Raw genomic sequence first — 22,266 nt, forward strand, 5'->3', positions numbered from 1 at the left:
CGTTTGATCGATTCCTAGTAATTAGGCGGGGTTAAAGAAAGTCGCCTCGGCAGCCTACCTTGTAGCGACTACTCGGGGAATACTCGGCCTTGGAATCCTTGTTTTACAACCATGCCCGCAGCTGGCACAGCTGCTCCTTCCTTCTTCACCCTCCGGCTATAAATAGGACCCTTCATCATTCAGGTTCAGGATCTTTACTCTCCATACTCACCCTATACACACACTGTTTATTTCTCTCGGAACAGTACTTATTCTCACGCCGGAGCCTGGTTAAGAGGGAAATCCCCTTTCTCCCCCTCTTAACGAGACTGGCGGTGTTTACTGTTTTGCAGATCTCAAGACATTGTTACGAGCAAGAAAAGAGGTTGAACCCCATAGACGAAATAACCCCATCGATAAACCTCGTGTTAATCGGTGTTTCATCAGAAGTAGAGCAATGTGGGACAAAGCACCACAGGTGATAGTAGCGAAATAGATACATACCGTCCCCTTTAAAAATATACGTATCAAAGAAAATAGAGTAACGTAGGGCAAAGCAACACAAATGATAGTGACAAAATAGATACATACCGTCCACTTTAACAATATGCGTATCAAAAGTGGATGATGAACTTATTTTCATCCAACTTTATAATATAACTTTGTTTTACATTCACATTTTATACAAACATAGATGACATATTATGAGTATATCATATCTTATAATAAACTTATATTTTTTCCAAATACAATCCTAAGGTATGCGTTGAGGTTTACCTATAAATAATAATAACGCTCCGCCACGTTACTATTACATAGACAATGAGTTGTAACTAACTCACCCCTTAACTATTACGTTGTGATTTAACAGAAAATAAAAAAAAAAAATGATTGTTGATTTAGGTGGCCCCCCACACATAGCAATGGTTAACGCCCATTATGGGCTTGACGAATCCATCTTTGGCCCCCTCCAGGCGGTGTATGAGGCGTTAACAAACCCACATAGCAGTTGACATTATATCAAATGTTTTGACAACCAGACTAGACCAAACCGGCCGATCGGACCAGAAACCAGGGGACTAGCCGGGTCCAGTTCACCCTATCAATCTTGTTTTGAGTCAAACCGGCTAGTTGAACCAGACTTTGATTAAAATTTTTCAATTTTACTTTTTCTTAAAATATTTACGGTATCACCTGGTTCTTAGTTTTGCTTTAACCCTGGTTCGACCGGCTCAACCAATGAACCCGAAAAAAAAACCATTTCCAAAAATGTGGACAAAACAATAACCCAACCCAAAACCAACAATCCAACCGTTTCATGTTTTAGATCCATCCATCCATCCACCACCCTTTGACTCCAATTCTCCCCAATTTCCCCCAACATTTCACCCTCATAAACAAAAACCTCCATTTTTTCCGGCCAAACCACAACCACCATGTCGACGGAGATGGCCACCACTGATCCCGAAGGTCTCGACGGCGTCCGCCTCACCTGGAACGCCTGGCCTCGCACCAAAGTCGAAGCCAGCAAATGCATCATTCCATTCGCCGCCTCAATCTCTCCGATCCGCCCTCATCCTCACATTCCGACCAATCCTTACGCTCCTCTCCGCTGCAAAACCTGCTCTTCGATCCTCAATCCTTTCTGCCGCGTCGATTTCTCCGCCTTAATCTGGATCTGTCCGTTTTGCTTCCAACGGAACCACTTTCCGCATCACTTTTCCGGCATCTCCGAAACGAACGTTCCGGCGGAGCTGTATCCGCAGTACACGACGATCGAGTACAGTTTTCCGGTGAATGATTTGAATCGTACGGTTCCGATGCCGGTTACGGTGCCGGTGTACCTGTTTGTGCTTGATACGTGTGTGATCGAGGAGGAGTTAGGGTTTGCGAAATCGGCGTTGCAACAGGCGCTTGAATTGTTGCCGGAGAATGCGTTGGTAGGATTTGTGTCGTTTGGGACGCAGGTGCAGGTGCATGAGTTAGGGTATTCGGATATGAATAAGGTTTATGTGTTTCGAGGATCGAAAGAGATGAGTAAGGAGCAGGTTTTGGAGCAGTTAGGGTTAGGGTTGGGAGGTGGTGGTGGTGGGAGGAGAGGTGGTGGTGGTGTGCCTGGGCAAGGGTTTCAGAAAGGTGTGCAGGGTCAGGGGTTTCCGAATCCGAACTCGAATGCTGGTGTTTCGAGGTTTTTTTTGCCGGCTTCGGAAGGTGCATATATTATTCACTCGGTGAGTTATATCATGATTATTAGAAACATTAAACGAAGTTGAAGAATTTTGTTGATATATGTTATTGATTAAAGTGTTTGAATTTAGCTTATAGCGGAATTAGGCACGATATATCATGATTTTTAAATGAAATTGAAGAATTTGTTGATGTAAGTTGGTAATTGAAGTGTTAGAATTCAGCTTTTAGAGGAGTTAGGCGTGTTATGTCATGATTTTTAAACAAAGTTTAAGAACCTTGTTGATATAAGTTAGTGGTTAGGCATGTTATATCATGACTTTTAAACAAAGTTGAAGAATTTTGTTAATGTGAGTTATTAGTTAAAAGTGTTTGAATTCGGGTTTTAGAGGAGTTAGGCACGCTATATCATGATCATTAAACAAAATTGACGTATTTTGTTGATGTGAGTTGTTAGTTAAAGTGTTTAAATTCAGCTTTTAGAGGAGTTAGGCACGTTATATCATGATTATTAAACAAATTTGAAGAATTTTGTTCGTACAAGTAATTAATGTAAGTGTTTGGATTCAGCTTTTAGATGAGTTAGGCATGTTATATCGTGATTTTTAAACAAAATTGAAGAATTTTGTTTATATTAGTTATTAATTTAAGTGTTTGAATTCAGCTTTTAGAGGAGTTAGGCACGCAATATCATGATCTCTAAACACGATTGAAGAATTTTGTTGATATAAGTTATTATTTAAAGTGTTTAAATTCAGTTGTTAGAGGAGTTAGGCACATTATATCATGATTATTAAACAAAATTGAAGAATTTTGTTGATTTAAGTGTTTGAATGCGGCTTTTAGAGGAGTTAGGCACCTTATATCATGATGTTTAAACAAAATTGAAGAATTTTGTTGGTATAAGTTATATTAGTTAAAGTGTTTTAAATACAACTTTTAGATGAGTTAGGCACGTTATATCATATTTTTTTAATAATGAAGAATTTTGTTGATATAAGTTATTGATTGAAGTGTTTGAATTCAGCTTTTAGAGAAGTTAGGCACCTTATATCATATGATTTATAAACAAAGTTGAAGAATTTTGTTGATATGAGTTATTAATTGAAGTGTTTGAATCCAGCTTTTGGAGGAGTTAGGCACGGATCAATGGCCGGTTCAACCGGGTCATCGATCTTTGAGGTGCACCGGGGTTGCATTGAGTGTTGCAGCTGGTTTGTTAGGGGCTTGTATGGCTGGTACTGGTGCGCGAATCGTGGCGTTGGTTGGTGGTCCTTGCAATGAAGGCCCTGGTTCCGTAAGTTTTGTTTTACTGCTTGAGTTATGAAGATGGTTGTTTTCTTTGTGAAAATAATGAACTTGTGTTGGTTCCTGTTTTTTTTTTTCAGATTGTATCAAAGGATCTCTCGGATCCAGTACGTTCACATAAAGATTTGGATAAGGATGCGGCACCATATTTTAGGAAGGCGGTTCAATTCTATGAAGAACTTTCGAATCAAATGGTCAGCCAGGGTCATGTGTTGGACCTTTTTGCTTCTGCACTTGACCAGGTTCGAAACTCGTTAGTAGATTTTGATGACCATTAATGAATTTATCTTTTTTATCTTTTTGTAGTTATATATATGTATGCATTAAATATGGAGTTACATAGTGGAAATATGGAATCATGTCAAGAAAAAAAAAGTTATCTGGGTGCACATTTGAAATGGTTTTTGCTTTTGATCATTAAAACAAACCGCTTTCTTCCAAATCTCTCGTTTTTTAGGGATTGGGGTGTTACATTCTTCATTTCAATACAAAGGGAAAGTTTTAACCAATGTTTTCACTGACCGGACCGGACGTTGAACCGATCTTCTTAACGGTCTACTGGTCGGACCAGTCGAACCGGGTTGATTCCGTAAATATTATATATTAAATAGGGTAAATTGGTTCTTTTTTAAAATCCGGTTCAACCCCTAAAAAGTCCGGCTGGATTCGGTTAGACCCCCGGTTTCTGGTCCAACCAGCCGGTTCGACTCAAAACTGGTTTGATAGAGTGAACTGGACCAATCAGACCCTCGGTTTCCGGTCCGACTGGCCGGCCCGGTCCCATTTTTAAAACATTGGTTTTAACAGTCACTTTCTAAACAATACATTTGTTATCTTTTGTGATTTGAACAACCGATCACATGGTTTCATCCGTTAATATTCTTGATGTTCAATACTGGAGAATATTGGGTTTTTTTTATATATAATCTTGTATCATGCTTTCTTAATATAATGCATTTATTTATTAGGTTGGGGTGGCAGAGATGAAAGTTGTTATAGAAAAAACCGGTGGCCTTGTTGTTCTATCCGAAAGTTTCGGGCATTCGGTTTTCAAGGACTCATTTAGACGGGTCTTTGAGAAGGGGGAGGAATCTCTTGGTCTCGCTCATAAGTGAGTGTTAATTTGCTTCTTTATTGGGTTATTGACATATCATTAGTTTGTATTTGTATAAAATATTCACTAGTTTATTACTTTCAGTGGAATGCTTGAGATCAATTGTTCAAAGGACATTAAAATTCAAGGGATCATTGGACCTTGCACATCGTTGGAAAAGGTCGTTTATTGAATCTTTTTTGAATAAAGTTGATTATCTGATGACGTGGCAAACTGGTCGGGTCACGCGGGTTGGGTAACACGTAGGGCTGCAAAGGAACCGAACGAACACGAACAAGATCTTGTGTTCTTTTGTTAAGGAAATATATGTGTTACGAACTGTCCATGAAAACTTTCCAAATGAGATTTTATGTTCGTGTTCGTTTGTTAAGGAAATGAATGTGTTCGTGTTCACGAATTGTCCATGAACACTTACCGAATGAGATTCTATGTTCGTGTTCGTTTGTTACTTTTAGGCAACGAATGCTCATGAACACAAACTAATGTGAGTGAACAGATTTGGAAACAAACGAACACAACAAGCATTCATGAACAAAATATATAATATATTGATACCTATTAAATATTTTATTTTTCAGAATTATGAAGTTTTCAAATAAAATATAAAAACTAAAAACACGAATGAACTATCGAACATAAACAAACGTGTTACCGAACGTTCACGAACATAAATGAATGAACGCGACCTCTGTTCATGTTCATTCATCCACCTAAATGAACGAAATTTCTTATTTGTGTATGTTCATTTTTTAAACGAACAAACACAAACGAACTTCCCGCCAAACGCTTTACGAACAGTTCGCTGAACGTCCAGTTCGTTTGCAGCCCTAGTAACAAGTCAAACGGCATTCGAGTCATAATATTTTTTATAAGGGTTGCAACGCTCTGGGCTGTGTTGACCCAAAATTCTTCTTGCACAAAAAGTTTATAATAAAATGGGAGTGTCAGACAGAATTATAAAAAGGTGCATTATTTCAACAGTAGTATGACTGTTAAATAAATGATTTAGGAAGGTTTTATGTATTAAAATTACAAGTAAAATACACGGATGGTCCTTGTTGCTAACCAAAATTTTGGATTTAGTCTCTAGCTTTCCAAAAGTACCTAGCTAGTTCCTATGGTTTGTACTTTGTAACGCATTTAGTCCCCAGCTAACAGATCTAAAGGTTCAGCAGGTCCAAGTTAGGGACTAAATGAGTTACAAAGTGCAAACCACAGGGACCATCCATGTATTTTTTGGCAAAAGTTGGGGACTAAATGCGCTACAAAGTGCAAACCATAGGGACCATCCGTGTACTTTTGAAAAGTTGGGGATCAAATCCAAAATTATGGTCAATCTCAGGGACCATCCGTATACTTTACTCTTAAGATTACGAGTAAAGTACACGGATGGTCCCTGTGGTTAACCAAAATTTTGGATTTAGTCCCTAGCTTTCCAAAAGTACACAGATGGTCCCTATGGTTTGCACTTTGTAACGCATTTAGTCCCCAACTTTTGCCAAAAGTACATGAATGGTCCCTGTGGTTCGCACTTTGTAAAGCATTTAGTCACTTGGGGACTAAATGCGTTACAAAGTGTAAACTATATTTCATCCGTGTACTTTTGGAAAGCTAGGGACTTAATCCAAAACTTTGATTAACCACATGGACCATCTATGTACTTCACTCTAAGATTACACATTGGGCTACTTTCTACCCATTTTTAAGCTAATTCATAACCGTTAGAGACCGAACATAACTTGAAACGACCCATTTGTAAGTCAGTGGTTCTAAATTGTCACCGTTGACTATCTGCCCGAGTGCTCAGATGCAAATAATGTCTAAATTCTAATTTTTATTAGTATTTTTTTTATGGACTATTGCTTGCCTTTACAGAAAGGACCCGCTGTTGCGAGCACAGTGATTGGGCAGGGGAACACCACAGCTTGGAAGTTATGTGGACTAGACAAAAATACGTGTTTGACTGTTTTCTTCGATATATCATCGAGTGACAAGTCAGATGCTTCAGGAAATGTAAATCCACAGCTGTTTATACAGACTGTTACAAGGTAAATTAATAATTTTTCATAAATAGTGAAGTGTGTTTCTTTATTTTCTTTGATTGAAATTGATTGATTATCACAATTGAGGCAGTTACTTGAGTATTGATGGAGAATCAAAGATGCGAGTTACTACCATTACTAGAAGATGGCTAGAGACTTCTGTTTTATCAGAGGTAATATAATAAACGTTTTGGATAACATTTGTGTAGACCGTATAAATAAGAGTAAAATATGCGCATGGTCCCTATGGTTTAGCAAAATTTGGATTTGGTTCTTAGTTTTCCAAAAGTACACGGATGGTCCCTGTGGTTTACACTTTGTAACACATGTAGTCCCCAACTTTTGCCAAAGTTACATGGATGGTTCTTGTGGTTTTAACTCTAATGCATTTAGTGCCTTACTTGGACCTGCTGAAAGTGCAAACCACAGGGACCATTCATGTACTCTTGAAAAGCTAGGTACCAAATCAAAAATTTTGGTTAACCACAGGGACCATCTGTGTACTTTACTGTCATTAGAAGAAAAGGATCCTTGTTGAGGATAATGTAGATCTGCTTTCTGGGATCATATAGTTTCAATTGACATGTGTTTCAAGGGTAGTTTTGTCATTAGAGAAGTTACAAACCTTTTTTTTTGTTCTTTTGCCTATTGTGCATAAACGTAGACCCTTGGTTTAAAAAAGTGCGAAGCGCTCCGAAGCGTTTTGGTTCCAAAAGCTTTAAGCGAAGCTTCAAGCGCGAAGCGAGAGCTTCACGTATACGAAGCACTCAAAATTAAAAAAAAAATTAAAAAAATTATTGTACACATCAATATGACCTATTCTACTTGTTAATCAATAACAAACACAAAAACATGATTAAAAAACACACTTAACACATAAAAAACATAGTTAAAACATAAATTAAAGTCGAAACACACTTAAAACATAAACATAAATCAAGTTGCAGAGATACTAGAAGGAGAAAGAGGAAGGGAGCGGCTGATATGTTAAAAGATAGCGGCTGATTATTAGGGTAAAGAAGTAGGGCCTCATTTAGACCCTATTTAAAGACTGTTGGGCCTGAAAAATGGCCCAAATGTGACCTGATTGGGCTGAAGCGTCGCCTCAAACCATCATCGCTTCGCGCTTAAAGCTCGCTTCAAAACGCTTCACGTATTTTAACGCTTCAGACCAAAAAAAGCGCTGTTTCAAACGCTTCAGCGCTTCACGCTTAAAGCGCGCTTAAAGCTCGCTTTTTTAAACACAGCGTAGACCTGCTTTCTGGGATCATATATTTAAAATGATAATATGTTTCTATACGTTTATGATAAGTTATTATCGACAGGAATTAGTACAAGGTTTTGATCAAGAGACTGCTGCGGTGGTAATGGCTAGATTAACTTCGTACAAAATGGAAATGGAGGTACTAAAACACTATCAACCACTCAATACAATATTACTACTTATGTTTTATTTTACCTTTAATGTTCTTAATTACAGGAATCGTTTGATGCAACAAGGTGGCTAGATAGAACCCTCATTCGTCTCTGTTCTAAATTTGGTGACTACCGAAAAGATGATCCATCTTCATTTGCATTAAACCCTAGTTTTTCTTTGTTCCCTCAGTTTATGTTCAATCTCCGTAGATCACAGTTTGTTCAGGTAAATATTAACATGCACACATTTAATGATTCAAGCTCTCATTCTACACCTTACAGTAGATGTAGCAAATCATCGGGTCAGGCGGGTTCAGTAACGGGTAAATAAGTTGATTTTTTTTGATGTGGCTCAAAACTGGTCAGCTTAGGTTGACCCAAAAAACGGTCCAGTTGTTAGAATTATTTGGATATTAGCGTATATAATGTTAGTTTTTTTGGAGTAAAGCACACGGATGGTCCTTGTGGTTTACCAAATTTAGGATTTGGTCCCTAGCTTTCCAAAAGTGCACGTGGTCTCTATGGTTTGCACTTTGTAACTCATTTAGTCGCGAACTATTTCCAAAAGTATATAGATGGTCCTTGTGGTTTGCACTTTGTAACGCATTTAGTCCCTAACTTTGACATGCTAAAACCTCTAAATTTGTTGGCTGGGGACTAAATGTGTTACAAAAGGCAAACCATAGGGACCATCCGTGTACTTTTGGAAAGCTAGAGACCAAATCCAAAATTTTGGTAAACAATAGGGGGACGATTCGTGTATTTTACTCGTTTTTTTGTTTTAACTTCTAATCATTCATTCATTTGAGATGAACTGGTCGAAATTGCCACATCTACTTCACATGGTGCATCCTTTTCTTAAAAACTTTTTGTTCATTTTAATATTATATTATTTTTTTATGGCAGGTGTTCAATAATAGTCCAGATGAGACTGCTTATTTTCGCATGATGCTTAACCGCGAGAGCATAACAAATGCAGCTGTCATGATACAACCTTCACTAATAGCATATTCATTTAATTCACTGCCTGCACCTGCATTACTCGATGTGGCTTCAATTTCAGCTGATAGAATCCTTTTATTAGATTCTTATTTTAGCGTAGTTATTTTTCATGGAATGACAATCGCACAATGGAGGAACATGGGTTACCAGAATCAGCCAGAACACCAGGTACATTTTTTTATTTTTTTTAATTTTATTTGGAAAAATTTTGAATTTTTAATTTCAGTTCATGCAACTAGTTTGTGTACTCGTCGCGCGTTGCGGCAGCGCCGTACGCGAAATGATAATGTATAGACTATAGACTACAATTGACCAGACTCGTTTCCGAACTAAATTTACGTCAAAACGTATACAACTATAATTTATACCGTCGAATCAAAACGTATTACATTTGACCTGGTTTGTTTCCAAACAAAATTTACGTCAAAACGCAGACCAACTCAAAACATACATAAAAAACATTTTATATTTGACCTGACTCGTTTTCAAACAAAAGTTACGTTATAGCGTAGACGAACTCGAATTTACGTCCATAAAAATAAAAACGAAAGAAATTAATTTTAGGGTGAGTTTGAAACTTTAGAAACTTGAGGGGGTCAAAGTGACATTTACAAAGTTAGAGGGTTACCTTTGACATTATAGCAAAGTCTGGTGGTAGAATGGGTTACATGTCAAAAGTTTGAGGGTTAAAGAGAAGTTTGAAAGTATTGGGGGCCTTTTTTGTCAAGTTAGAAAGTAGAACAGTCATTTTTGTCTAGTTAGATGGTTGTTTTTTTTCAAGTTAGAAATTTGAAGGGGTGATTTTTATCAATATAGAAAAGTTGAGGGGTAATTTTTGTCAAATCAGAAACGTGGTCGCCTGGTCGGCACTGATCTTTTAGTTTAAGATTTATGTAATGTTATTTTTATTTCCAATTTTTGTAGGCGTTTGCTCAATTATTGCAAGCACCACATGATGATGCAGAAATTATTATACGTGATCGCTTTCCGGTTCCAAGATTGGTGGTGTGTGATCAACATGGTTCTCAGGTCATCATTGAATCTTAATCTCGTTTTTTAGATGAATATCGAATATTTGAACAATATAACAAATATATAATAGAGTAAAATGCCATTTTCGTCCATGAGGTTTGGCCAGTTTTGTGACTTCCGTCCAAAGGTTTGTTTCTTCGCATCTGGACCCAAAAGGTTTGAAATCCTGCCATTTTCATCCGGCTTGTTAATTCCATCCACTTTTCTCCGTTAAGTCAGGGGTATTTCCGTCTTTTCTGTTTACTTAAAGGGAAATTTGGTCTTTTTCAGGGGTATCCGGTCTTTTTATGTAAATTGAAAATGACCGAATTGCCCTTTAAGTTAACAACATGGACGGAAATACCCCTGACTTAACAGAGAAAAATGAACGGAGTTAACAAGCCGGATGAAAATGGCAAGATTTCAAACCTTTTGGATCCACATGCGGAATAACAAACCTTTGGACGAAAGTCACAAAACTGGCCAAATCTCAGGGACGACGAAAATGGCATTTTACTCTATATGATGTATTAAATTTTTGCTATCGAAATAATTCGTCTCATCTTATTAAGGTTGTTTAGAATGTGTGCCTTATATCCTTTTTAGTTAAACTTGTTAGCTTTACCCGTTTTGCTTGTCTAATCGTTACAATAATATATTAACTATGGTTAGAGTTAACTTCCGTTTTAATCCCCATGGTTTGGTCACTTTAACGGTTTTGCCCCAATCATTTAAAAACGACCATTTTCCTCCTTGATGTTTCGATCTTGTCGCCAGTTTGCTCCCCGGCTCTAACTCCATCCATATTGTATGTTAACTGGAAGGGTATTTTGGTAATTTCAAGTATAACGTAAGGGTACCTAGATCTTGTATGTTAACTTGAAATTACAAAAATACCCTTTTAGTTAACATACAATATGGATGAGTTAGAGCCGGGGAGCAAATAGGCGGCAAGATCAAAACATTAAGGAGGAAAATGGCCGTTTTTAAATGATTGGGGCAAAACCGTTAAAGTGACCAAACCATAGGGAGCAAAACGAAAGTAACTCTTATGTTTATAAACCCTGTAATTAAAAATAAACTTTCCCATTGTTATGAAAGTAATATATCATGAGCAACTTTTAATGTCTTTTTCTTGTTATCTTTTTAAATTGAATTCGGTTTATACGTTTGAACAGGCTCGTTTCTTGTTGGCCAAGTTAAACCCGTCAGCAACATACAACAACGAAGGGTCACCTGGAATGGATGTTATTTTCACCGACGATGTGAACCTTCAAGTATTCTTCGAGCATCTACAGAAGCTTGCGGTTCAGTCTTCTTGAGACTTAGAAAGTTTAAAACTTTATACGGTCTCAAAATCCATAGGTAACCCTTTTCAAGCCAAAAACGATAGTCTTTTTATACACCGACCCCATTTCCCCCTTTTTGTGATTCTTTAAGACGTTGCAGGATGTGAATGTGATTTGTTATCTTGAAAAGAATAAGGAGCGTATGGGGTTGTGTTTAATTTTATATTTTTAATTGTTGAGAAAAGAGATTAGGCAGCAAACTAGGTGTTTGTTTTTACATTCTATACGTTCTATACATTCGACGGTTTTGTAAGTTACTTTAGGGATTATGTTTATTGTGGATCGAGGATCTGAGGTTACCCGATGCGAGATTATGCATCTTCTTGAAGCGAGAAGGGCAAGAAAATATCGGGTTTTGGCTCTGTTTTCGGCTCTAGTTCTGCACTAAATGTACACTTGAATGTTTGTGTTTACATATGGTATCTTGAATGCACTTTTGGTTTGTGTTTCTGAATGTCTTTGGATTTTACGGCTTCTCGAAAGTACTGTCAAACTGAATGAAAAAGACTTTTACTGTTGGCTAGCTTCGAGTCGGTTTGTCTGGTATTGTCTAAAAAGACAGTTAACTGAAATTAACTGCTATGTATAAGAAGACATATAACTTGATAAACTTTATTTATTAAACGGCAAAACTTCTACATATAGAAATAGAGCCCAGCAAGAAGTTGAAATAATACAAGGGGAACTGAAAACAGAAAACAACATTACATCATCTCAACAATATCAAAATCAATCCATTTCTCCGACGCAGGGGATCGGATTCTAGATCTATGACATATCCAAACGAACGCTTCCTTTTTAATCCCTTCAATCGTCTTTTGCACTGAAATAAACTTTCCATTGAAAACCTTTTTGTTTCGCACGAACCAAAGCCTCCAAACAGTGGCAAGAGCCACTGTATGAACATTCTCTTCCACCTGCTCGAAAGCTATGCTGATTCGACTTGAGTAAAAAAAGCACTAATTATATCCACTCCTGAACATTCTCCCCCTTCATACAAACAATTGTTTAAATTGCTTTCTTCATAAAAAAAAATAAATAAATAAAATGAAACGCAATTATTTAAAATATTATTTTAGTTATTTTTTTGTAGTAATTTAATATTTTTAGCAAATATTTATATTCATGGATAACATATTATTTAGTTTTTAATCATAATGATTATATATATAATACCAAAAAATTTTATGTAACTTTACATTATTATACTATATAAACAAAATCACATCCACGTAAACAACAAGCTCGTTTAGGTTCATAAGTCTAAATAAGATCGATGCATGAAGCTCGAGGTTGTTTGTCCATCATGATATCGACAATTGCCCACACCACCTCACTGCTCTCTTTCTTCTCTTCTAAGACTGATCACCTTCGCAGCCTCACGTTTTTATTGTTATAACATCGAAATGAACAAGACGGAATGGCATCACACTGATAACCACCAGCCGCACAACCAAAACTCTCTCTTAGTCTGTGTCCACCTGATTTACGCAGAGGTAACGACTGTGTACATTACGACTCTAGCTATATGAGACGCTTTTTCATTAGAAGTATCTTAACAACATATATCTTCATAGCATCAAAACGTGTCACTTGGTCCTCGACGTTCCCCGTTAACTGAAAAAAAAAAAAAAAAAAAAAAAAACTGAAGTCAAATGTCATGGTTATAGCATGAATACAAGTGAATGAAAGCCAATGTATGCTTTAAGACAAATTCTAGCTTCTACAAAGATTTGGGTATTTATTTATTTTTGAGTTAAATGCCATTTTAGTCCCTTTGGTTTGGGTCATTTTGACAGTTTAGTCCAAAGGTTTCATTTTTCACATATGGGTCCAAAAAGGTTTCACCGTTGCCATTTTAGTCCACTGGGTTAACTTCATCCATTTTTTCTGTTAACGAGAATGGTAATTCGGTCATTTTATAAGGTCGGATTTCCCTTCTAGTTAATATAATTACATATAAAATGACCGAATTGCCCTTCTCGTTAACAGAAAAAATGGATGAAGTTAACCCAGTGGACTAAAATAGCAACGGTGAAACCTTTTTGGACCCACATGTGAAAAATGAAACATTTGGACTAAACTGGCAAAATGGCCCAAACCACAGGGACTAAAATGGAATTTAACTCTTTATTTAAAGTGTTAAATGCCATTTTAGTCCTTGTGGTTTGGGCCATTTTGCCAGTTTAGTCCAAAGGTTTCATTTTTTGCCCGTGAGTCCAAAAAGATTTCACTGTTGCCATTTTGGTCCACTAGGTTAACTTCATCCAATTTTTCTGTTAACGAGAAGGGCAATTTAGTCATTTTATATGGCCGAATTGCCCTTCTAGTTAACAGAATTACATATAAAATGACCGAATTGCCCTTCTTGTTAACAGAAAAAATGGATGAACTTAACCTAGTGGACTAAAATGGCAACGGTGAAACCTTTTTGGACCCACAGGTGAAAAATAAAACCTTTGGATTAAACTGGCAAAATGACCCAAACCACAGGGACTAAAATGGCATTTAACTCTTTATTTTTTACTTAAAAGTACCTAATAGAGCAAGTGTCAAACCTCAATATCTTAATTCTTAAGCTTTTCTTCTAATGAAAGCATACATTTGTATTCAATTGACTATATTCTATCTTTATGTACAAATATGAACCAAATAACACCCCATTCTATATTTCCATCAATGATCGTTATCAGTATCGAAAAAAGAAGAAAGTAAATGCGAATACCCCATGAATCGCAAGTTATTGAAATACATTGAGAACAAATGTTGCAAAAGAGTAAATTACGTTTTTGGCCCCTGTGGGATATCACTTTTACTATATTAGCCTAAAATAAGAATTTTTAACATATCTGCCCCCATGGTCTCTATAACTAACCATTTTGGCCCCTAAGTCTAACCATTTTGGCCCCCATGGTCTCTATAACTAACCATTTTGGCCCCCATGATCTCTAGACTTAGGGGCCAAAATGGTTAGTTATAGAGACCATGGGGCAGATATGTTAAAAATTCTTATTTTAGGCTAATATAGTAAAAGTGACATAACCATAGGGGCCAAAAACGTAATTTACTCGCTGCAAAATAATCATTGACAAGATACTAGAAAGAAAGTACACGAAGATATAATCATACGTTCATACATACCGCTAGCATCAAACTCAGGCACTTGGATCATGACCAGAAGGACCTCCTCGATTAAACGCATAGTGTAAATTCAACAGAATTGATGAATAATAATAAACCGAACTCGAAGGCAAGGAAGTTTCTAAACCCATTGCTATTACTTGCCTAGTTGCCTCCGTTTTTTCCTCTCGCTTCCGATTAACATATGGAGATACAAGACTCTGCATAAATACAGGGTCATCAATATGTTTCATAGGGACACATATATATTCCGAAGTACCAGAAAAACACGATTCCTCAATACGATATAAACTCTCCCGCTTCGGTGATCTCAAGTAGTGAACAATGTCATACTTCATCTCACGACCACGTGGTAGCCGTTCCCACGACTCTTTTACATTATACTCCTTCATCAACCATATAAAAGAATTCTCGTCTCCTGCGTACACGCATAGACATCCTTTAACAATCCCGAGGCGGCTACTAGAACCACATTCATATCTTGGATCATCAGGTTGACCGACTTCTTTAAACACCTCTTGAGATATATCATAAGAAATAATCAATATCTTCCGGCTTTGATCTTCTACGATCCAGTGAAGCGCGCCATTGCATAAAATACCCGCGTTAGTAATAAATGTATACTTCACTTCTCCAACAACTTTCCAAACGTTTGTACTCAACCTCAACACTTGCAGTTGAACTTGAAAACTTGTCGGATTCTCATTCTCGTTTTCGTTTTCGTTTTCGTTTTCGCCAGCGCGGGCCCCAACGAGGACCGCGTAATCATCATTGGCTGAATCGTGACCAAAACCCCAACATAATAACGGTGAAGGGATACAAGGGGGAGGTCTGAGCCGTGTTACCTCTCTGGTCAACGGATTGCCTACTAAAAATTTCGAATAAATACAAGGAGAGTTGCATACAACTACCAAGCCAGTTGAAGAACCGATAAGATGATGATCTGTCGAACTTATTCTTCTGTGTCCGATCTCATCGTAGCGATCTTTGTTGTAACTACGGTTCAGATGACGGTTAACGAAACCTGGACTTGTGATTAATGAGTGCCATGACTTGCACACTCTTTTGCAACGGATCAGATTATTCACGTCTAACCGTATCAGTATCTGCTCAACTATATCGTCGTGAACAACCTCGGCCCTTGTGGAACATACTGTAACTACCATTTATTGAAAAACAAATTATCTTATAAGTTTTGTCATTTATCTTAATACCACTTATCAGACGGTGTCCTTTTTAACGAATTTTGACAAGTTTTGCCCTTTACGAGGAATTTTGTTGCACGTTTTGTCCTTTAGGCTTAACCCAGTTAGATTTTCTTGTTAAATCTTGTCACCCAAGGGTATTTTAGTCTTTTTACCCATTTATTTCAAGAGTCACCCTATTTTGTTTTATTCTTTTAAATAATATTAAATAAATGGGTAAAAAGACTAAAATACCCTTTGGTGACAAGATTTAACAAGAAAATCTAACTGGGTTAAGCCTAAAGGACAAAACGTGCAACAAAATTCCTTGTAAAAGGCAATACTTGTCAAAATTCGTTAAAAAGGACACCGCCTGATAAATGGTATTAAGATAAAGGACAAAATTTGTAATTTTTCCTTAAAAATAGTAAGGCAAAATAACCGTAAGCACCTGATTCAGTTCTTATTCGTTGAGATTTGAACAAAGCCTTATACGCGTCATATCTCTTCCTTTTCCTACCACCACCAACATCTGAATTCCGCTTTTCGGTTTTCTTCTCTTCATTCACATCTTCTGAACTTTGTTTCGACTTGTTCGCAGTTTTTTCTTTTGTTGACTTGTTTCGTAAATCCCCCATCTCAACACAATCCCTATAATTTAGGGCAAAACTTCAAAATTAGGCCTGTAAACGAACCGAACGAACACGAACATAGGCATGCTCGTGTTCGTTCATTTAACTTTAACCGAACACAAACATTTAATCGAACACATTTTTTTGTTTGTGTTCGTTCATTAAGAAATCGGGCAGGTTTTTGTTCGTTTATGTTCGTTCGTTTAAAGCCTAAACGAACAGTTCACGAACATAAACGAACACAAACAAACATAAAAGAAATTTAACTGAACATATTTGAATAAACAAGTCTAATATATTACATTTCATCCGAAAACACATCTAAATAAGGGTTCATAGATATACAAATTAGTTATATTTATATAACTAGTTATAAAACCTAATATTTATTTAAATATAACTATTTATGTATTTATTAAAATTTAAACGATCATAAACGAACATAAATGAACGAACATAAAAGAATGTTCACCAACATAAATGAACGAACAGAAGGTATGTTCATGTTCCTTCATTTAATTAAACGAACAAATTTTTTTGTTCGTTTTCGTTCGGTTATTAAATAAACGAACTTCCCGCCGAACAAGTTCATGAACGTTCGGTATTCAAAATTTTTATCGAAAACCCTAGAACTACAAACACACCATATGATCATCATTTCTAACCTCTCTCAATGCTCACTATCAAATATCGATACTGATTTCACACGCATCAAACAACATTATATGTGTAACTGAAACCTAAATTCTACTTTACCAAATGCAAAACCATATAAAACTTTCTCTAACAAATAAACACACATACATCATTATAGGGATGACCTCGGTACCAACCGTTACTGGAACCGAAAGTACCGGTACCGAAAATCTCCAAAAGTAGGTACCGGTACCGATACTGAATATACTGGTACGGTACCGGTATTTGAGGGTAAAAACCGGTAAATACCGGTACCGATACTGAATATACTGGTACGGTACCGGTATTTGAGGGCAAAAACCGGTAAATACCGGTACCGTACCGTACCAGACCGGTACCGAAAATGTCAAAAGTCGGTACCGAAAATGTACCCGGTTCGGTAAATTCAGTACCGGGTACCATTTGCTTATCCATACATCATTACAGCATATATTGTTAACAAATGCACCGAATTTCAGCAAATGAATGTGACTACACAATCAAATCGAGCTCCGTTGAATATTGTACGAAATTTTCATGAATAAATAAGGAAAATTAGGGCATGTGTATTGAAGTTAAAGGATGAAACAAACCTGCAGTTGTTAGATATGGTATTCAGAATGTCGTACGGCGGTGATGAGAAGTTTCCGGCGAGTGGAAAGGTCTCCGGCGGTAGAACACGACGGAAGTGTGTGAAGGAACAATGTGTAGTTTAATAGAGAAAAATGCCCGGATAGTCCCTGTGGTTTCGCCTTTTTTCACCTATATTCCCCAACTTTTTAAAACTATCTGAATAGTCCCCAAGTTTTTATTTTTTGTTCCCGGATAGTCCCTGGGTCTAACTTCAGTTACTTTTCTCTGTTAAAATGATGTGAAATGACAAAAATACCCTTACCTTAAAAGGCCAAACCATAGGGACTATCAGGGCATCTTCTTCATTTTTATTTATAAAACCCCACCACCACACTTCATCTTCAACCTACACCCACCATCACCCTCCTCCACCCTCCACCATCGCCGCCGACTTCATCTTCTCTCTAGTTATGTTGATGCTGCTGCTACTGTTGTTGTTTCATTTGAAAAGGCTATGACGATGGAAATTATTTTGAGCAAAATCGGAATTTACAGATCTGATCCGTATCTTGGCTAGGCAACTCGGACAATATGTATTTGATACATGCTACTGTGATTGCAGCCATGGCGGATTTCGACAGTAAATTCCGATGATAATATATTTGAGCCTCAGAACCTTTATCGTTGGAGATACAACTCTGTATAAGAACATTTATCTACCTAGAGGTGCACATTTCGTTTTTTTAATCCCATTCCGGTTCAGGTTGAAATGGTTTGGGTCAACAATGGTCAAAACTGGTGTTTGGTAAAACTAGTTTACAGGTGGAAAAGGATCAGTTCGGTTTAAAACTAGTTCTAGTTATTAATTGGTGTCAAGGGAGAAAGGGGACCGGTTTCACCAAACCTGTATCATATTCGGTTTCGGGTCAGGTCAAAACTGGTTCCAGTTCACAAACCGGTTTTCTGTTCACCTCTATATTTATAATAACCATCTTGAAAAATGAGATGAGGTGTTATGTTGTGTTATTCTCATGTGAATTGAGACTAGGGTGAGAATGCAATTGAGGAGGTTTCTGTGCCATTTGATGATGGTGATGGTGGAGGTTGTGGTAGTAGCAGTATTTTGTAAACTTGTTTAAAGGCTGTGATGATCAGTGTATTCAGAGTATTCAGAGGGGACATCGAAGATCCGATTTGTATATTGGCAGGGCAAGATCCTGATGATGATTGATGATGATGATGAGTGATGATGATTATGTTGCTGTTGTTGTTCCATTTAAAAAAAGGCTATGACGATGGAAATTATATTAAGCAAAACCGGAATTTACATATCGGATCCGTATCGGACTGTGATTGCAGCCATGGCGGATTTTGACAACAAATTCCGATGATAACATATATGGGTGGAGGTTGAAGATGAAGTGTGGTGGTGGGGTTTTATAAATAAAAATGAAGAAGATGCCCGGATAGTCCCTATGGTTTGGCCTTTTAAGGTAAGGGTATTTTTGTCATTTCACATCATTTTAACAGAGAAAAGTAACTGAAGTTAGACCCAAGGACTATCCGGGAACAAAAAATGAAAACTTGGGGACTATTCAGGTAGTTTTAGAAAGTTGGGGACTATAGGTGAAAAAAGGCGAAACCACAAGGACTATCCGGGCATTTTTCTCAGTTTAATATAAGGAAAAAGTCTGGATATTAATACACGTGGTTTTTTATATTTCACGTTTAATCCTCAACTTTCTAAAATGACGTCTTTGTAATTTGATCGATTGTTACTCAGATAATTCTCAATTAAGTGTATACCAAATTACTAAAACACCCCTTTACATTATTAAAGAAAAACAAAATCAAGTTCATTAGTTCAAAATTAGTAATGGTAATTTAGTCAATTTTACGTGGACTAACAGAGAAAACTAATAATCATCCACTCAAGGGATTGTTAGAGTAATAACCAAGTAAGAGGTTGTTTGTTTACTTCTTAATGAGTCTCTTAATGGTTCAGACTTCTTACTGTTTCAGCACTTAATGGTTCAGAGTGTTTGTTTCATGAGCAGATGTCTGAATGGTTCAGACATTTGCCTCTGAATGGTTAAGATTTATACAGAGTCTGAATGTTTAAGACCTCCAATCTGAATTGCTCAGACATTTGCCTCTGAACGGTTAAACATTATACAGACTTTTAATGGTTCAGACCTCTTACTGGTTCATGACTTAACCATTCAGATGTTGCCAAACAACCCCTAAACCACAAGAAACATACATGTAATTTTAGAAAATTTGGGACTAAAAGTGAAATAGGGGTAAACACATAGACTATCCAGACATTTTTCTTTATATTCTTAGTTTCTTTAATCAATTTTTAGAGAAAAATGTCTAGATAATCTCTGTGGTTTGCTCAGATATCACCTATAGTCTTTATACTTCTAAAACTACAGCTACAATCTCCAACTTTTGCAAACTTGTTCTCCGACAGTACCTGAAGCGAATTAAGGGTAGTTTTTTTCAGTTAAGTGGGTATGCAATGACCTAAATACCCTTACCCTTACTCTTAAACAAATAACTAAAAAGTTAAAAAAGTATAATTAATATTTAAAAATTTATATGGGACCCAACACCCACCTTACCCTCTTCATCTTCCCCAATCTTCATCAGTCATCACCATCACCACCACCTCACCCCGCCGGAAAAAAGCCCCCATTATTATTAATCCATATTATTCTAAATCCATTTTCAATACAAACCCATCATTTACATTCAACCCATTGTTCAAAAATCACACAAAGATTCAAACTTTATCCAAACCCAACACACTAATTAGTTTTAATTCACTTCATCAAACAAACCCTTTGAAAATCTTGAAAACCCCAAATTGCACAACTACCCTAGAACAAGAGATATGGTTGACTATGTTGTGTTTTACCTTAATAAATGTAAGAAAAAAGAAAATGAAAGATAAGATGGAAGCTTTAGTGGGATTCAAGATTTGTTGAATCTTTGTGGGTTTGGGTGTTTGATTCAAGGGTTCAGATCTTTGTGGGTCGGGCGATGGGTTGGTGATGAAGGTGGTGACAGGCGGCGGGGTTATGTGGAGGAGATGACAGGCGATGGTGGTTGGTGGAGGAGGTGGCAGGCGGTGGGGTGATGGTGGAGGAGGAGGCGGCGAGGTACATGTTAGTAGTTTCACACCTACTTAACACTAAAAACTAACCGTATCCATGCTAGGGACCATCCGAAAACAAATGTACAAAAGTTAGGGACTATAGCTGTAATTTTAGAAGTGTAGGAACTATAGGTGAAATCTGGACAAACCACAGGGACTATTCAGACATTTTTCTCTAAATTGTAATATGAAATGTTTTATTAAAAATAGAAATAAGAATATTGAACTGCAATATGTTTAATTTTATCTAAATTTCGATATAAATATTATAAAAACGAAGTTGTATCAGACATATTGGCATACTAAATTTTATATTTGATACAACTCTGTCTTTTATAAAATTGGTATCAAAATATAGATAAAAATAACATATCACAATGTATATTCACTTTTTGTTTTCATAAAACATTTTATATTAAAAGTTATAAAAGAAAGAAAATTGGATTTTAATAATCACACTTTGGCCTATTGGTCGGGATTGATCCTAACTCAGGAAATGTTATAGAAAGTCGTAACCTTGAATGTATTTTCCCATCGCAATACTAATTGAAAGTTAACCCTATTGAATTTGTGACAACGTGGACTGTTTATTTGGTAAAAAAAACCCTAATCCTGTTTTCACCCAAACACCCCATTCTTCCTCAAACCTACAATTTAGAGAGAGTGTGTTTGCGTGAGTAGACAAAGTTTTTCGGTGGCCATATCTTGTAGTGGCAGTTAAGGGCAACAACACCCTCAACAACGGGGGTAGAGCTTGCTGCCTCATGAATTCGAGAAGTTTTGGTTACTACCACTCCATTTTCCGATAAGTATGTCAGGCGATGGATTATGGTACATGAACAGAGGCCACTTTCGTGCATTTATGTTCTTGAACGTTTGGTAGCATGTTAATTTGTGTTCGATGGATTATGGTACATGAACAGAGGCCACTTTCGTTCATTTATGTTCTTGAACGTTTGGTAGCATGTTAATTTGTGTTCGATAATTCATTAGTGTTTTTAGTTTTTATATTTTATTTAAATACTTCAAAATTTCGATAAATAAAATATTTAATAAAAGTCAGTGTATTATATATTGTGTTCATGAGTACTTGTTTGTGTTCATTTTGTGCTCATTTGTGTTCATCAACGTTCGTTTTTATCCGTTGCCTAAAATTAACAAACAAACACGAACAAGTTCATTTTCTTAACAAACAAACACGGACATAAAATTTTGCCCGGTTAGTATTCATGAACAGTTCGTGAACACATATATTTCTTAACAAACAAACACGAACAATTCGTTTGGTTCATTTGCAGCCCTAGTTGCAGGTTGAGGAAGAATTAGGGTGTTTTGGCGAACACATAGACCATCTCTCAAAAATCTAAAAACAGATTAAAAATTCCGCAATGACACCTTTATCGCTGTCCTGTCGCTAGTAGGTCTAATAATCAGAGTCCAACGACCCTTTAGATTGTCGCTAACTGATAGTTATAACTGTTATTCAAAGG

The 22,266-nt window shown here is 36.7% G+C and overlaps 2 protein-coding genes across 4 annotated transcripts; one reads left to right on the forward strand and one right to left on the reverse strand.

Annotated features, from left to right (window-relative positions):
* The first annotated feature begins 1,290 nt into the window (after positions 1–1,290).
* Positions 1,291–11,821, forward strand: LOC110927268 (protein transport protein SEC23). The gene is made up of 13 exons (XM_035985988.1): positions 1,291–2,210; positions 3,290–3,463; positions 3,555–3,716; positions 4,443–4,585; positions 4,673–4,748; positions 6,464–6,636; positions 6,722–6,803; positions 7,956–8,033; positions 8,111–8,272; positions 8,953–9,216; positions 9,973–10,077; positions 11,238–11,424; positions 11,509–11,821. The coding sequence occupies exons 1-12, from the start codon at positions 1,416–1,418 to the stop codon at positions 11,379–11,381; spliced, it is 2,358 nt and encodes a 785-aa protein (XP_035841881.1). The 5' UTR covers positions 1,291–1,415; the 3' UTR covers positions 11,382–11,424; positions 11,509–11,821.
* A 724-nt stretch (positions 11,822–12,545) lies between these two features.
* Positions 12,546–17,875, reverse strand: LOC110927269 (F-box protein CPR1). Of its 3 annotated transcripts, none has more exons than XM_022170925.2 (4): positions 17,634–17,875; positions 16,185–16,384; positions 14,550–15,708; positions 12,546–13,025 (listed from the first exon to the last, which is right to left on the reverse strand). In XM_022170925.2, the coding sequence occupies exons 2-3, from the start codon at positions 16,369–16,371 to the stop codon at positions 14,564–14,566; spliced, it is 1,332 nt and encodes a 443-aa protein (XP_022026617.1). In that variant the 5' UTR covers positions 16,372–16,384; positions 17,634–17,875; the 3' UTR covers positions 12,546–13,025; positions 14,550–14,563. The 3 variants fall into 3 exon arrangements, with proteins under 3 accessions (XP_022026617.1, XP_035841884.1, XP_035841883.1); XM_035985991.1 differs by lacking the exon at positions 17,634–17,875 and adding an exon at positions 17,478–17,603 and having other exon boundaries at positions 14,550–15,702; XM_035985990.1 differs by lacking the exon at positions 17,634–17,875 and adding an exon at positions 17,478–17,603.
* Between the last annotated feature and the right edge of the window lie 4,391 nt (positions 17,876–22,266).

Source organism: Helianthus annuus, chromosome 2 (assembly GCF_002127325.2).
Source record: "Helianthus annuus cultivar XRQ/B chromosome 2, HanXRQr2.0-SUNRISE, whole genome shotgun sequence".
In the NCBI taxonomy this organism is placed as follows: domain Eukaryota; kingdom Viridiplantae; phylum Streptophyta; class Magnoliopsida; order Asterales; family Asteraceae; genus Helianthus; species Helianthus annuus.